This window comes from Melopsittacus undulatus, chromosome 19, assembly GCF_012275295.1.
Source record: "Melopsittacus undulatus isolate bMelUnd1 chromosome 19, bMelUnd1.mat.Z, whole genome shotgun sequence".
NCBI classification, from domain to species: Eukaryota; Metazoa; Chordata; class Aves; order Psittaciformes; family Psittaculidae; genus Melopsittacus; species Melopsittacus undulatus.
Window position 1 is genome coordinate 193,420 of NC_047545.1, and position 14,495 is coordinate 207,914.

The following is a 14,495-nucleotide window of genomic DNA, read 5'->3' on the forward strand; positions in this document are numbered from 1 at the left end:
CTTTAGGAATCCAGCTTGTTATGATGAAGAGGCCCAGCAGCACCAGTTACAGACAGCTCTGGTGCAGAGAGCTGTGTGTTCTCAAGCAGGAAGATAACTGATGAAAAGGGACCGTATTTTGGGCAATGTTTGGAAGAAAATGGCAAGTCCAATCACTGATAATGTACATTCATGCCTTCAGCTCTGACTCACTCGTGGCAGCGCTGCGGCTGGAGTCCTGTACTGCAAAGAGACTTCCTCAAGACAAAACATCATGTACTGTTCACCAGTCATCTCAGAGTGTCTGCCCACAGGAACCACACACTCTCTTCTCCCATTTAGGGGAAGGATTTCCATGCAGTTCATCTGTGAGCAGAGCTGAGACTCTCTGGAACGGGGCGACTCTTCAGGGGATGCCTAACTCACAACCTGGAAGGATTCACTGTGCCCATACATGGGGCTCTGAGCCCATCACACATGGGCAGCCTCAAAACCCGTTTCAAATCCTGTCAGTGCGATCCAGATGCTGGAGGCCACGAGCCTGTCCTGACTCCTTACAGGCTTCAGCTCACACACCCCAATCCTTTGGGACAAGGCAGCACTACAACACATGGCAGAATAGCCACTGTTAGCAGACAGCCGGTACATGGCTTGGGAAGTGAGAAATCAGAGAGCAGGAGCTCATGAACCCAGCCTGGATTTCACTTCAGAGTCTCCAGCTCAGACCAACATTCAAACCAACCAAGAGAAAAGCACTGTAAGTCCAGTCTGTGGTGGGAGACAAGGCTTCTTCCCTCTCCTTCATCCTCTGCAAGCACAGACAAGTGTTCTGACCAGAAACTCCCTCTGCAGGCAAACCTGGAGCTCTTGATCAAACCGTGCAGGAGTCACCATGGGATGGGTTTCAGACACCAGGTGCCTGCCCTGGGCTCTGGGGACAACCTGCTCCTGCAGAATTGAAGCACCCACTATACCCAGAACACACCTATAGTGACAGGTCACTGCAGTCACACGCGAGTGAGAGACCGACCAACCTGTCCCAGGTGCTAAGGGCTGTAGCAGAGTCTGAAAGTCAGGTGTGAACACAGTGACTGCAGTCTCAGAGCTTCCTCGGTCAGTATTAGAATAGGAGTAGGAAGAGCTGAGCTCTGTCACTTTGCTTGTCCAGAAGCAAACTGCATACAAGTTGATAAGTCATGTGCTAATGCTGACAGAAGAGCCTTAAGGCTATTTATAAATGCTTCCACTGACACATTGTTCACAAGGCAGAGCAGCGCTGGCTCTTCGCTCCTCTGTCAGGGAAGAGCATAAATAAAGCTTCATCCCTGATTAGGGAGACAGAAAGAGGAGCAACATCTCAACTAATCTGTTGACATACACTGGCCTGCAAGCCTCTTTATAAGTCAGAAGCTTAAAAGTCCTCTAAACACTGCTTCTTCTGGCAAGAGGAACAAGAAATAAAAACAAGCTCCAGGGGGAGAAAAAGCAAAAAGCCACTATAAAAGTAGTCCACAGAAGAACAGAAGCTTAAAAGGTGTATTCTAGTGTTTGCTTCATGGTACTGTGGTCAACACAGCACTTGTAGCCAGAGAGGAAATAAGCACTTTGCAGCATCCTGAATCCTTCCTCACAATCCCCCCCAGAGGAAGCACTTGCAGCACTGCAGAGTGCTTCAAAAGTCTTTTAAAAGCAATGCAAAGGCAAAACCAAGTCTCTAATGAGATAGAGCTGAGCTGTGTGGGTCTGTGCTGCTCACAGAAAGCAGCCAACAGTCATGGACAAGATCTGATCTGCAGGCTCTTGATTCAGCTTCAACCTGCCGCAGAAGCAGCAGGCATCTACCAGGAAATGCAGATGCTGTGGACAAAAAGAGCAACCTAAATAAAGCCTTTGGGTTTTATCACCATAGCTACGTAGTATCAGCACCACAGGGCTTGGCCCTCCCCTGCCGCAGGTGCCCTGGTACCTGCTGGGCTGTGGGATGCTCGGTCACAGAGCACAGGGAACTGGCAACTCCATGTAATCCATCCTCCACGGATTCACTGTGCACTCCAACCACTAGGAAACATCAAGAGAAGCAAAACAGACCAGAGAACACCAGCTTTTGCCAGCTTTTACTGGGTGACAGATGCCTACGACAAGAGGAGGGGTAGGAGCGTCTTCTCAGGTGGGATGGAGAGAGTAATGGGAATCGTGAGAGCTTCCCATCAGCCTGGGTGAAAGGGTCCAGGTGGCAGAGACACAGACATCTCCTCTGCCTACCAAACACACTCAGTTTGCATCCTTGTGGTGTCTGAACACAAAGGGGATGATGACAAAGAGCAGCCAGGATGAAGGGAGCAACTCAGACAGGCATAAGAGCTGGACAAAGGGCATCAGGCACGAGGCTCCTCCATTTACAAGGAGGCAGAAGGAGAAGTAGGAAATTCTGACTCCAGGTCTTCTACAGGGAATGGAAAGAGAACTAAGGAAGGAGTTACTTTGCTAATGAAGCATAAGATTTTAAGCTATCAATATCTTCAGCACAAGAAAGAGAAACAACTGCCACGCTTGATTTCCCTGGGGGACAGCACTAAGTGCAGAAGAGAGGCTTATCACAAACCTCAAATGGTTTCTGCAGGGCGCTTCAGAGGCCTATCCAGACAGACCATTGCACTTCCTCCCTTTGGGCACTTCCCAAGCTCATAAAAAAGGCCATGTTTTGAGTCAGTGCTCCCAAATCAAGCACCACATACGGATGAGGACACGGCTCCCTGGGGTGTGCGGGTATGACATGGAGCACACAGCAGTTGGGAACACTGGGCTGTGAGCAGGGGCCACATGAGGCTCAGCAGAAGGGCCATGGTACCAGCTGTGCTGAGCACAACTGGAAGCTCTGCCTGTGCGATGCCTTCTGGAAGCTCTTAGGGCTGGTTACAGCTTCTTGAAGCACACAGAAACAGCACTGTCCCCAGCCCAGGCTGGGAGCACAGCTCCCTGCAGCCATGGGGAACACTGTCCCCATGTGCTGTCTGTGGCATGAGGTGCTGCCCTAAGCTGCCTTGGAAGCCTCAAAGACAACGGCCCCATGAGCACGCAGAGGGCAGCACACAGCTGTTTGCAGCCCTGAGGACAGGGCTGACAGAAGGAAGGGAAGCTGCTGTGGTTTGCTCACAGGCTTTCACCCACACCAACCCCTCCAACCCCACAGCACAAGCACCAGGAAAATCAACCTGAACCAAAGCAGTGTCAGCCCATATCCGAGCTCTGATCCCTCACAAACAGCTCAAGACCTGTGCCTGTGCTGAGGGGTGGGGAGTGTAACCACACAGGGCTGTCCCCTGCCAATGGGACTGCAGGAATGATGCCTGGGATCTCCCATGTGCTCAGTCACATCCTACCTGCTGCCAAACAGGCCCTGCTGGGCAGCTGCTATGCACAGTGTAGCAGCTGCCCTGACATTCACCTCCCCAAAGCAGACACTGCTCACTACTGCGTAGTGCCTGGAGCAAAAGAAAACCCAAACAAAAGCCACAACTTTCTCCTTTGACCCAGAAAGTGCTGCTTCTGTTTCTCCCACAGCCTTGTGGGCACCAGTCACTTTGCTCCAGTATCCTAACGGTAACTCTCAGTTTGGAGAGGGAGGAAGATGACAGCTGGGACTGAAGCAACTAAATTCAGAGCTGAGGAGGGACAGCAGAGCCTGAGCACTCAGCATTTCACAGTACAGAAAACTTGGAAAGGGGATTTCATTGAGTTCTCCCTTGCAAAACCTACATCAATGCTATGATGCCATTTTAAATTTAACCTCTTGTGGGTTTTGTCTTTAGATGCAACAGCTTCTGAGAGCGCAAGAATCGTGATGCAAGAACCAACTGTACAAGGGGTAGCAACTGCAACTCATGCAGGGCTTAGTGTACCTCAGGAAAACGTTTGTGTTAAATATGTGTCAAAGGCTTATAAGGTTCCCAAGCACAACCTCCCTCTCTAACAGGATCCTGCCTCTTCACAGGATACTTGGCATGAAGCTCTCCCCAGCACTATGCAAGCTGAGCATCTGTTGCATTTCTAAGTTTCGCCCTTGCAGAGCCATCTGGGGGACTCACCTCTCAATAAGTCTGAGAGTGGAGGACCACAATCCTCTGGAATTGTGTAGTCACCTTTCCCGATGTTTTCAAATAACTTATAGATATTATCCCCTTCAAAGGGGTACAGACCCGTTGTGATGTTGTATCTGTAAAGGCAAAAGGAGAAGCTGCATGAGGAAAAGCACCCAGAGCAGGGACTTCGATTTTGGGGAACAAAACCCCATCCAAAGCAGGGACCACCACACACCCCCCATCCCTGCTCCCCCCCACCCTACAGAAGAGCAGCGATGGCAGCAGACAGCATGAGACTGAGTTATGTGGGGCTTTGTCATTTTACTGCAACTGCTGGGTGCTGCACAGGCACTTACAGTGTGACCCCTGCAGACCAGATGTCTACTTTAAAGCCTGAAAAGGTGTCAAGGCCATTGGCAATTTCTGGTGGCTGGAATGCTGGCGACCCTTGGCTCGTTCTGCATGTGTCATCCTCTGCAAACGGATGCAATGCCTGTGGCAGAAGAGACCCATTAGCTTCAAACTTCCAAGGCAAACAAACTGTAACCGTGAGAGAAACAAAAGGGGAAACCTCTGATACTGGCTTACATGGGATGCTGTGCTGAGTCTATCATGAGAACATGCCACTGCAGCAACTACATGCCAACAGCGACAATCCTCACACCTCTCCTACCCAGCTAAAACAGCCTTTAAATAACAAGAAGGATGAGGTTATGTAGCTCATCACCATCTCACCACGCTTGTGGGCTTTTCTGAGATTGATGTCCTCCTCCGTATGCTTCCCGGATGGAAGTTTTGTGCTGTTATCAACAAAAGTGGTTTGCCAATGGCAATAAATATTCGGAGTCACTCGAGAGCACTCCACAAGTTTAACAGAAGCCCAACTGCACAATAAATCACTTGGCACCACCAAGGTCACCTCCATGCAGACTGTCACGCTTCCCACAGTCTTGACTTTGCTGCAGTTCTCACTTACCTCTGCTACGCCTAAATCGGATATTTTTAGTGTCCCATTGGTTGTTAGCAGGAGGTTCCCCGGTTTGATATCCTTGTGGACAATCCCTTGGCTGTGCAAGTATTCTAAGCCATCTATAAGCTGGCAAAAGTACCTGTAGAAAGAATTAGAGGAGAAAAAGTTCACAGACTTCCACAGATGGTGAACTGGTCACACATAAACCAAAGGAACCAATTTGTACCTACCCGTGAGCCTGAAAAACTGGAAACCTCTTTTCTGGGACACTGTCCAGCATTTCCTGCATCCCACACACACAGTACTCCATCACCATATACGTAAAGGCAGCGTTAAGGAAAGTTCAAGGTCAAACACTTCTCAGTGCAGGCAGAGCACTGTGGCACGGGCAGCCCCCACTACACACACACAGTGAGACAGGCCAAGGGGAAGAACCCCCTTCTGCTTATGGCCACCTACAGCTCTGAGACCATTGAAACAGGAGGTGAACCCCACAGGAGTGAGGCTGGGGGTCTCATAAGCATGGCACAAACAGGGTAATACTCTGAAGGGGCTGCAAACAGAGTGAGGAACCCCTGGCAGAAGCACCCTGGGCTGTAGCGTATCCTTCAGTACCGAGGCTGCTCTGCACATGAAACAACAGCGAGGTCCCAGCACCTTCCCCAGAGCTTCTCTTATTGTCCTTGTCCTGTCCCCACACAATACAGCTCAATGCTGCTCACCCCCAGCCCCACCGTGGTATTTCAGCAGCAGGAGGTAGGAAGCTGTTTTGAAACTGTGTGGATTCAATGAAGTTACAGCAGAGCTGGTGGCACTTTTCACGTTCCCTGGCAGCATATTCCAGTGTTCAGCTCCTTAAGCTTTAATGGAATGAACATCACAGCTGCCTGAAGCAGAAACTGCCTCTTCTTCCTCTCTCTGGGCTTTTCAAGGCAGCCACTGCATGGAGAGGGGCTTCTAAGAACAGACCCTGAGACATCTGGTGGCTTTGCCAAGGGAGTGCATCTTCCAGCTACAGAGCAGTGTGAAGCAGGGCTGCCAGGCAGCTGTACCCCACAGCACTGCTTGGTCACTCATGAGTCCTGGCAGATGCTGCCTTAACCTAAGCCTAAAATAAGTCGCTTATGCCCCAGGATGCCATCGTACCTCTTAAGGCAGGAGAGGCTAAAGAGACCCGGGCTGTAAGTGGGATCTGTGCTAAGAACTGTGTTGCTCCTTTTGCGGCATGTTACATCCAGGAGCTCAAAACACTGCTTTTGCTGAGCACTGCTTCCTTGCAAGGCCAGTGCAGTGAGTAAGAGACTGACCTGTGCAGGAGGCAGCCTGAGAGTGAGCTACTGTTCAGGTGGATCCATCCCCAAATCTGTTCACTGTGTGGCTGCACAAGCGTTTGCACCCTCAGCACACTGAGCAGGCATCAGCACAAGGGTGAAGCCAGAGCATCATCATGGATGAACCCTGCTCCCAGGGAAACACCAGCTTTCTCCAGGTACCTGCCAAAACTGAGCATCCAGAGAAACAGGCTTTCTAGGAGCGTCAAAGCAGGTAAAAACAGTGACATCAACCTGTCCTTGCAAGAGGGCAGCGCTGAAAAGCAGTCTGTGGCTCTTCAAACACTACTGTTCACAGAGTAAAGCAGGGAACGTCCCCTCTGGCTTTGGGAGGTCACATTTCTGAAGGAACGTTTTGGGTTGTCATCGCCTGTTACCAACACATGAGGTCTCTCTCGGGCTCCTTTTTTCCCCCGTGCTTCTCCTTTAGCAGCCCAGCTTATTAAATAAATGGTGTCTTGCAATAGACAGTAATTGAATTGCAGTCCCTTCGGGCTGTTCAGGCTACAAAGCAGGCAAAAGTTGTCATGCTTTTTTTACACTCATGACTTGGTGGCAGAGTATTTGGTCTAATTAAAGCACACAATTAAATTACCCATTTTCTGAAGTATTTAGAAAACACTGTCAAAAAATAAGCAAAGATTTAGAACCTGAACTCCAACAGAGCAGCAAAATAAACTCCCAAACTGGTTAAGTCAAAGTGCACTCCGAGCATGGCAGAGATTAAAACCCCAGCTACCCACTTCAAGCCAAGGTGTGCAGTTACACCAGTTCGTGCCTACGTGTACCTGGGGAACAGGTGAAGTCCAACAGATGCACTGAGATCACAAGCCACAGCCCAGGCTCCAGGCCGGAGCAGTATGGTTTCAAAACGCTGGGCTGTAGGTCTCACAGAGGATGTGCTTTCAACTCTCACCACTGTTACAAGCTTTAGGTCACTTCAAGCACTGTCACAAAGGACAGCAAACCAGAGCAGGCTTGGGAATCCATTGGAAGGATAAGCAGCAGAACACACAACCTGCTTAGGCAATGGCGCCGAAGACCTGCCTAGGGAGAGCTGCAGGAGCCCGGTGTCAGCCAGGGGCAGGGTTGGTTCCTCTTGTGATGGAGAGACAAAAAATACCTAAACCATTGCCAAGGACTTCAAGTAAAAAGCATTACAGGAATTGATTTCACATAGCATAGACAATAAAATGTCCATCTTCAGGGGAAAAGAGGCACCGAGACATCCCACAGCTACAACCAGAGGCTGGAAATGACAGACCTACAGCTCTTCTTTCACCTCTGAGCTCCTGAAGGTCACAGAATAAACCAGAGTGTTTGAGGGTCCCCAGCCCTGCAGCTGGGACCTGGGCACAACATTTCAGTCCCTAACTGGAAAGCTCAAGGAAAGGAACTTGTGTGGAAAGCATTCCAGACATGCAGCATGTTGAAAGCTGTGCAAGCAAGTTTAAGCTTAAGAAACTCAAAGGGGGCACAACCAAAGCAGAACTACCATGATTCAGCACTACAACAGTGGGAATTCAGACCTTACAATTGGGTGAGAAAAAGGATATATTTTCTGCTTCTCTTCATTGTACAATACATCGACCAACTGGATCACATTTTTGTGCCGCAATCGTCGCAGGAGCTGAATTTCCCTGCAGGAAGAGGAAAGGAAAAAACCTGTGTTAAAAACAGCCCATTTCCTTACTACAGGTTAAATCAATGGTTTTTAAGTCATGTGCATTTTGAAGACACTTCAAACTGTATTAGGCCCAACTGCTTTACTGGAGACTACCCAGGCACATTGATAGAAGGTCTTGGTTGTTCTTGAATTCACTGGTCCAAGGTTAGATCATGAGGAAACCTGGTCACTGGGTACAGACACAGGTGCCCCTTCAGCAGCACCATGCAGCCACTCTGTTCAGGGCAGGAGCTTTAGTCCATTGCTCCCTGACAACAGAGCTATTCCCAAGGAATGACCTACCTGTGTGCTGCACAGGAGATGGGTGGTAAAACCTCCCTGTGCCAGGGCTCTGGTGCCATTCAGCACCAGCCCACCAGAGCCCTGGCACTAGGCTCACAAGGTGCTGGTGCAGTGAGCCAAACCACCTCCTCCCACTTGCACAGCTCCACTCACACCATTCCCTGTGGCCCCGGGCAAGCTCCTCACCATTCCCAGTTTCAGCCAGTGCTGAAAGCTGGAGCTGGACTGGCTGCCCTGTCACCTGCCCAGGCAGGCCAAAGCCCATCCCGATTTGCTCCATGTGTCAAGGATGTGGCTTTAGCAGCTTCCCCCCAGTGATGGGGTTTCACACAGCAGTGCTGGGAGCTCAGCACCATTGTCTCCAGTTACACCCTTGACGATGCACTGCACTCGTGTTTACCACAGTATCTAGGACAGTCACTGCCAAGACAAACCTTTCATGTTTGCGCTTCGTGCTTCTTCGTACGCAAGTGTCATCTGCAGTTACAAGAGCAGGAATAGATCTGCTCGGGCTTCCAGGCTCCAGGGAATGTTTTTAATCAGCATCGTGACCAGGAACAGCCCCCACAGATGTCAGTGTGAGGCAGCACCGAGGCAGCATCGTGCCATTAGGTGTGTTCCCAGGGCCAAGCGCAGCAGAGCAGTTGGCACACGACTGCAGCCCAAATGCTGTTACCGAAGCTGGGAAGCAACTCAGAGAGCAGTTACTTGCCCCAGAAAAAAGGAAAGCAAAAGTTCCTAATTGCCTGAACAAGCAATTCCTCCTGGCAGGAAGTGCCTTCCTTCTGAGCACCATCAAATACAACACACAAGCAGCTGGTCAGCAGTGGGGCTGCAGGCCAAAGGCCCCCGAGCTGGCCAGTGCATTTGTGTGATCAGTTTAAGTGTCTTTACAGCTGAGTCAGTATAGAAATCAGCCTGAGGATACATCGCAGCCCTCAGAGGCAGTAGCAAACGGAGGCAGCTTCACAGGGCCCTTTACTAAAGCTGTGATTTCCAGGAGAATTCAGAAGTGAAGCAACCAGTGTAAGAATTATGACATCGGTCTCAAGAATGGGTGGAAAACAGGGAGTTCCAGTTAATCATCTCATTTCTTCCAACCTTGACTCCTAATTTGACTTGACTGAGCAGTTCAGAGATCTGAACTGAACCCTCTGTTGTGGGGAATAAAGAATGAGGAGACACCTTCCCTCGGCTGTGAAAATGGACCCTTGTCTGTCATCTCCTATCAGCTGCTTTCATCTCCCTCTCTTGTGATTCTGTACCGTGCCCCAAACCACATTTTAGTGTCTTTTGCATTCACCTCAGCCTGCAAAGCCCCAGCTGTGAAGAGGAGAAACAGGAGGATCAGGACAGTCAGGTCAGGGTGGTTCTGTCGGTGTGTGAAGTGCACATCCTGCTCCTCACTTTGCTCTGCTGCTTGTGCTGAACCACACACAAGCTCTTCTCTCCAGCTCCATTTGCTAAGCTGCTTTAAGGAGCATGGTGACATTCCAGCAGTTAGGAGCCCTGAAAGCAGCCTGACAAGGAATTCTGAGCTGCCTTTGGAAGCAGGAGCCCCAGCCCAAACACATGACATGCCAAGCTCTAAACCACCCATCCCATGCCCACACCGTGATGGATCACAGCCCATTAACCACCAGTGAGTGCTCCTCCCAAAGACTCCTCTGGTGCAGGAACACAAACAGGTTCTTTGAAAGGTCTTTTAAGGATCCCTGAGCATGTATGAATTATTCACCACCAAAGTTTAAGCCAGGCACTTTTCCTTTCTCATCTATGGCTTTAAACACAGCCCTGATGGGAGCTAAGCAGAAACCTGGGGTAAGAAGGCAAAACGTTGGGTTTAAATGGCACACAGGTTTACCAAGTGATGCAGCTGCTCTAATTATAGGAACGACCAAAAGACTGAAGTGGATTAAATTAGCCTAGAAACTGCAGCCAGCATCAGGGCAGGCCTAAGAAGTGTCTCTGTAATGAAGGGAGACGGGCCCAGGGCTCAGGCCAAGAGAGGGGCCGAGCACACGCATGGATTTAAATAGGACTCTTCTGCTGGGAAGCCAAAGGGAGCTTCCAATATTAGGAACACATTGGAATTCCTGATCCCAACAGCACATTCCCTGTCATGTAGCTTGAAAGCACAAATGCTAATTCCTTCACCTCCAACAGGCTGGTCCCTGCTCCACACTGCACAATGAGGCTCCTCAGTGGGACCCTGTGAGTCACCCTGATGGCCATGGACCCACCACAGGGCAGAGGCCAAGCAGCCCGCTTCCCAGAGGGAAGATTCCTGCTATTTTTAGCTCCTGTGGCATCCTGGCCGGAGCAGACCCAGCCAGAGCAGTCACCTCCCACTCCATTTGAGTCCCCCAGCTCTGCCGAGCCAGTGCCCTCGGTGCTCACCTCCCCGGCATGTGCCCAAAGCTACTTTTTATCCCCAAAATCAATACCAAACACCACCGGTCCCCTGCTTCCATCACCGTCTGCCTGCACCACTGACAGCACGAAGGACGAGGTTCAGGTGGCTCTGCTCCTGACCAAGGACAGGTGGCTTCCTGCCTTTCCCAATCCAGCCTGGTGTAGATTCCTGGGATACCTTTCGAGCTGCTCCTTGCCCCCTCCAAAACCTAATGTGGAATGTAAATCACAGCAGCTGCTTTTGAGTTGCTCCTTTACCTCTCAGAGGGAAAGGGAGAACCCCGTGAGGAGCCAGGCTACGCTTCCTGCAACATGGTGATCACTTCCATACACACCCTACGGAGCAGTGCTATTACGGAGCCAGAACAGTCTCCATTCTGGAATTTTGTTCCTGACTCTCCGGACTAGAAAGCCCTCAAGTGACAAGCCAGCCTGGCAAAGTGTGGGGCTTGCTTCAAAAGAAAACCATCTTGGAGGAGGAGGAAGAGAAGAGAAAAAGATCTTCCAGCTTGGGGGCTCCTATGTGGTTCTGCCAGAGCCACAGAATCCAAGTTATCCCTCTCCAGGTACCTCATCTGGGCAGGTAGGAGGGAATGGTGGTGCTCAAAGCTGTGCAGAGCAAAGCTGCCTACTTGAACCGTGTGCTACGTGATTTTGGAAGGTGCCAAGAATGGCCTAGGAGAAGACATGGTCCTTCCTGGACCATTTGAGTAAGATCTCCACCACAGGATGCAGCATTCTTTCTGCAGTTGTTTCAAGCCTTGCCTTCATCAAAGCCATTCTTGCTAAGGGAAAAAGGAGGAACAGAGCCACATCATTCCCTTCCTTCAGGTCACAGTGCTCCTCCACAGCTTTAAGCTTTTAGGATTTTTATCAGATACAAGCAATTGTGAATCTTTCCCATGTTACCTCCCAGGTTGGATGGACGCTGGAGGAGAGGGCTTGCAGCAGGGCTGTGCTGACAGCCCTGGGCCTTGGAGCAGCCACCCTCACCCCTCCTTCCCTTCCTGCTCATGCCTGAAGCCCAGCTCAGGCTGTCCACATGCAGCATGTGGCATGAGGAGCCTGGCACAGGAACTGGACACATCCCCTGTGCCAAGAGCCAGGGATGCACAGAGAGAACAGGCTCCATATGCCAGTGCTGGCACGTCCCAGAAAGCCACTAGCACCATCCTTCATCCTTGCTAATTGCTCCAGAGGGCTTAAGACTCCTTCCTTTGGTTCTTACACAACCAAACAGAGACATTAGGTGCTTGTTTAGATTGATTTTGTAATCCTGGAGAGGCAAAGCAAGTTTAAATCACACATTAGTATCCCCAGTATACCCCAGAGCAGACTAACCAAGAGTCAAGCTGGTGAATGGCTTTTTCCTGTTGATTTCACCTAAACCCCAGCAACTCCACTCGAAAGGACACAACTTGTCATTGTCTACACATAAGAAGCTGCACCCTTTGCTCTCGGAATGGGGAGGGATGTTTCAGGCAGGACTGAGCAGAGCACTGCACTGTTTCCTTCTGCAAACTGAGCCTGACACAGCTGAGTGAACATCTGACATGGGGAGGGGCTGACATCATTACATGTGGGTGAATCCGGAGTGGATCCACATCTTCCACATTTCGGTATCTCAACAGTTCAGGATTTAGAGTCTGGAAAGGGGTGGGAGGCCAAAAAGTGGGAATGCTCAGGGGCTGGAGCACCTTCCATACAAAGACAGGCTGAGAACGTTGGGGCTGTTCAGCCTGGAGAGGAGAAGCTGCGTGGAGACCTCAGAGCAGCTTCCAGTGTCTGAAGGGGGCTACAAGGATGCTGGAGAGGGACTCGTCATCAGGGACTGCAGTGATAGGAAAGAGAGTGATGGGTTTAAAGTGAAACAGGGGAAGCTCAGGTTGGAGATAGGGCAGAAGTTCTTTGTTGTGAGGGTGCTGAGGCGCTGGCACAGGGTGCCCAGAGAAGCTGTGGCTGCCCCATCCCTGGCAGTGCTCAAGGCCAGGTTGGACACAGGGGCTTGGAGCAGCTGCTCCAGTGGAAGGTGTCCCTGCCCGTGGCAGGGGTTGGAGCTGGAGGAGCTTTCAGGTCCCTTCCAGCCCAAAGCAGGCTGGGGTTCTCTGTCTGACAGGACAAACCCAGCCACCACAGCCCAGCTCCTGGTGCTCTGGTTTGACTGTTCCACCACAGAGCCCCAACAGACACCAGCTCCAGAATGAAAGCACCAGAGCCACCAGCTCCGCTCAGCAGGAGCTTCATTAAGAGAGCCAGGAAACGGAGCTGAGTCAGTTGAGCCCATCTCTGTGTACAGCACACGCCTCTGCAGCCACCAGCAAGTCCTTCCTCCAGCACAACTGTCCCTGCTGTGGGGTGCAGGGCTCTTGAGCTCCCACTTGAAACCTCCAAGGGACTCTAATGAGCATCTCTTCAACTCTCAGCACTCACTGAGCGTGGTAAGTACAGCACAAGGCACTTGGGATACGCACAGGAAGTCCCAAACCCTTAATTAAAATGTGAGGTTATTAGCACACAGTTTTATTAAACTGGTGCTGCTCGAGACAAAGTCTTCCCTATTTTCTTTCATCTCTCTGGCAATGCTACTAAACTCGTTTCTTGTGTTAACTGGAGGCAGGAACTCGCCATAGCCCTGTCTGGGTGACGGAGCCACCCCAGCCCTTCTCTATAGTAACTAGAGAGAAGCAAAGATTCCCCACACTGCTGTAGGGAAATGTTGCATTTGTGAGTTTAAATCCTCAACATCCACACCAGGACTCACAGGGCTCAGTTTTCAGGGGCAGAACCCCAGTGTTTCAGGGTAGAGAAGAATCATGTAACTTTACACAGGTCTCAAACACATTTCAGTCGCAATTTCAAGGTCCCCAAGGCTCTGTTACTGCACCAAGGACAGGCTGGAGCAGTGGTGAGGAGGAGCAGCTGGAGCTTTCCAAGTCCAGCCCCACATCTCCAGCACACAGCACAGACCTCACAATCCTCTACAGCTCATCATTAGTGTGCTCATTACTGCCCATGTATCACTTGCTCACGTAATTACTTACCCAAGGGCCAGCAGTCTAGGAACTGTTTTCTAGGCAGGTTCTTTGATGACACACTATCAATGCAAGTTTCACCTTCAGCACCGCAGCAGCAATGCTGAGGTGTCCTCTGCTAATGGCAGAGGCACGAGCCCGTTAGAGGAACTCAATCACGTCTCTGTCAAATCAACCACGTCCCAGGTGCACCTTTATCCTGCACAGGATCACTGAAACAACCAGCTTGGAAAAGACCATTAAGATCAAGTCCAAGCCTTACCCCAGCCCTGTCTAGGCCACCACTAACCCATGGCACTGAGGCCTTGTCTATGGGGTGTGTGAACACTTGCAGGGATGGTGCCTGCCCTGCCCTGGGCAGCCTGTTCCAATGCCTGAGCATCCTCTGGGGCAGGAACTGTTCCTCAGCTCCATCTAAACCTGCCCTGGTGCAGCTTGAGGCCCTTTCCTCTTGTCTCATCCCTTGTTCCTTGGGAGCAGAGCCCAGCCCCTCCTGGCTCCATCCTCCTGTCAGGCACTTATAGGGAGCCATCAGGTCCCCCCTGAACTTTCTCTTCTCCAGATTAACCCCTCCCCAGGCCTTTCACTTGAGCTGGAGCAGGCACTGGCTATGCAGTTGTACTACAGGGTGCTTTGAGACTGGAACAGTGAACAGCCTCTTCCAAGAGGAGCTCTTTTACACCCAGCCTGAGCCCCAGTTGCTGCTGAGTGCCAGTGCAC

General features: G+C 50.9%; 1 protein-coding gene across 5 annotated transcripts in view; it reads right to left on the reverse strand.

The window, feature by feature from the left end:
- The window catches only part of STK11 (serine/threonine kinase 11), a 35,421-nt gene that overhangs the window by 17,464 nt on the left and 3,462 nt on the right, over positions 1–14,495 (reverse strand). For all 5 annotated transcript variants that reach the window (XR_004081468.2, XR_004550388.1, XM_031054869.2 and 2 more), the window contains exons 2-6: positions 7,916–7,999; positions 5,259–5,348; positions 5,035–5,167; positions 4,415–4,551; positions 4,065–4,192 (exon numbers count right to left, since the gene is read on the reverse strand). Coding sequence is in view for 3 of the 5 variants with exons in the window: in XM_031054869.2 (XP_030910729.1) it covers positions 4,065–4,192; positions 4,415–4,551; positions 5,035–5,167; positions 5,259–5,348; positions 7,916–7,999 (572 nt within the window). In the remaining 2 variants the exon portion in view is untranslated. The remainder of the gene's footprint in view (positions 1–4,064; positions 4,193–4,414; positions 4,552–5,034; positions 5,168–5,258; positions 5,349–7,915; positions 8,000–14,495) is intronic.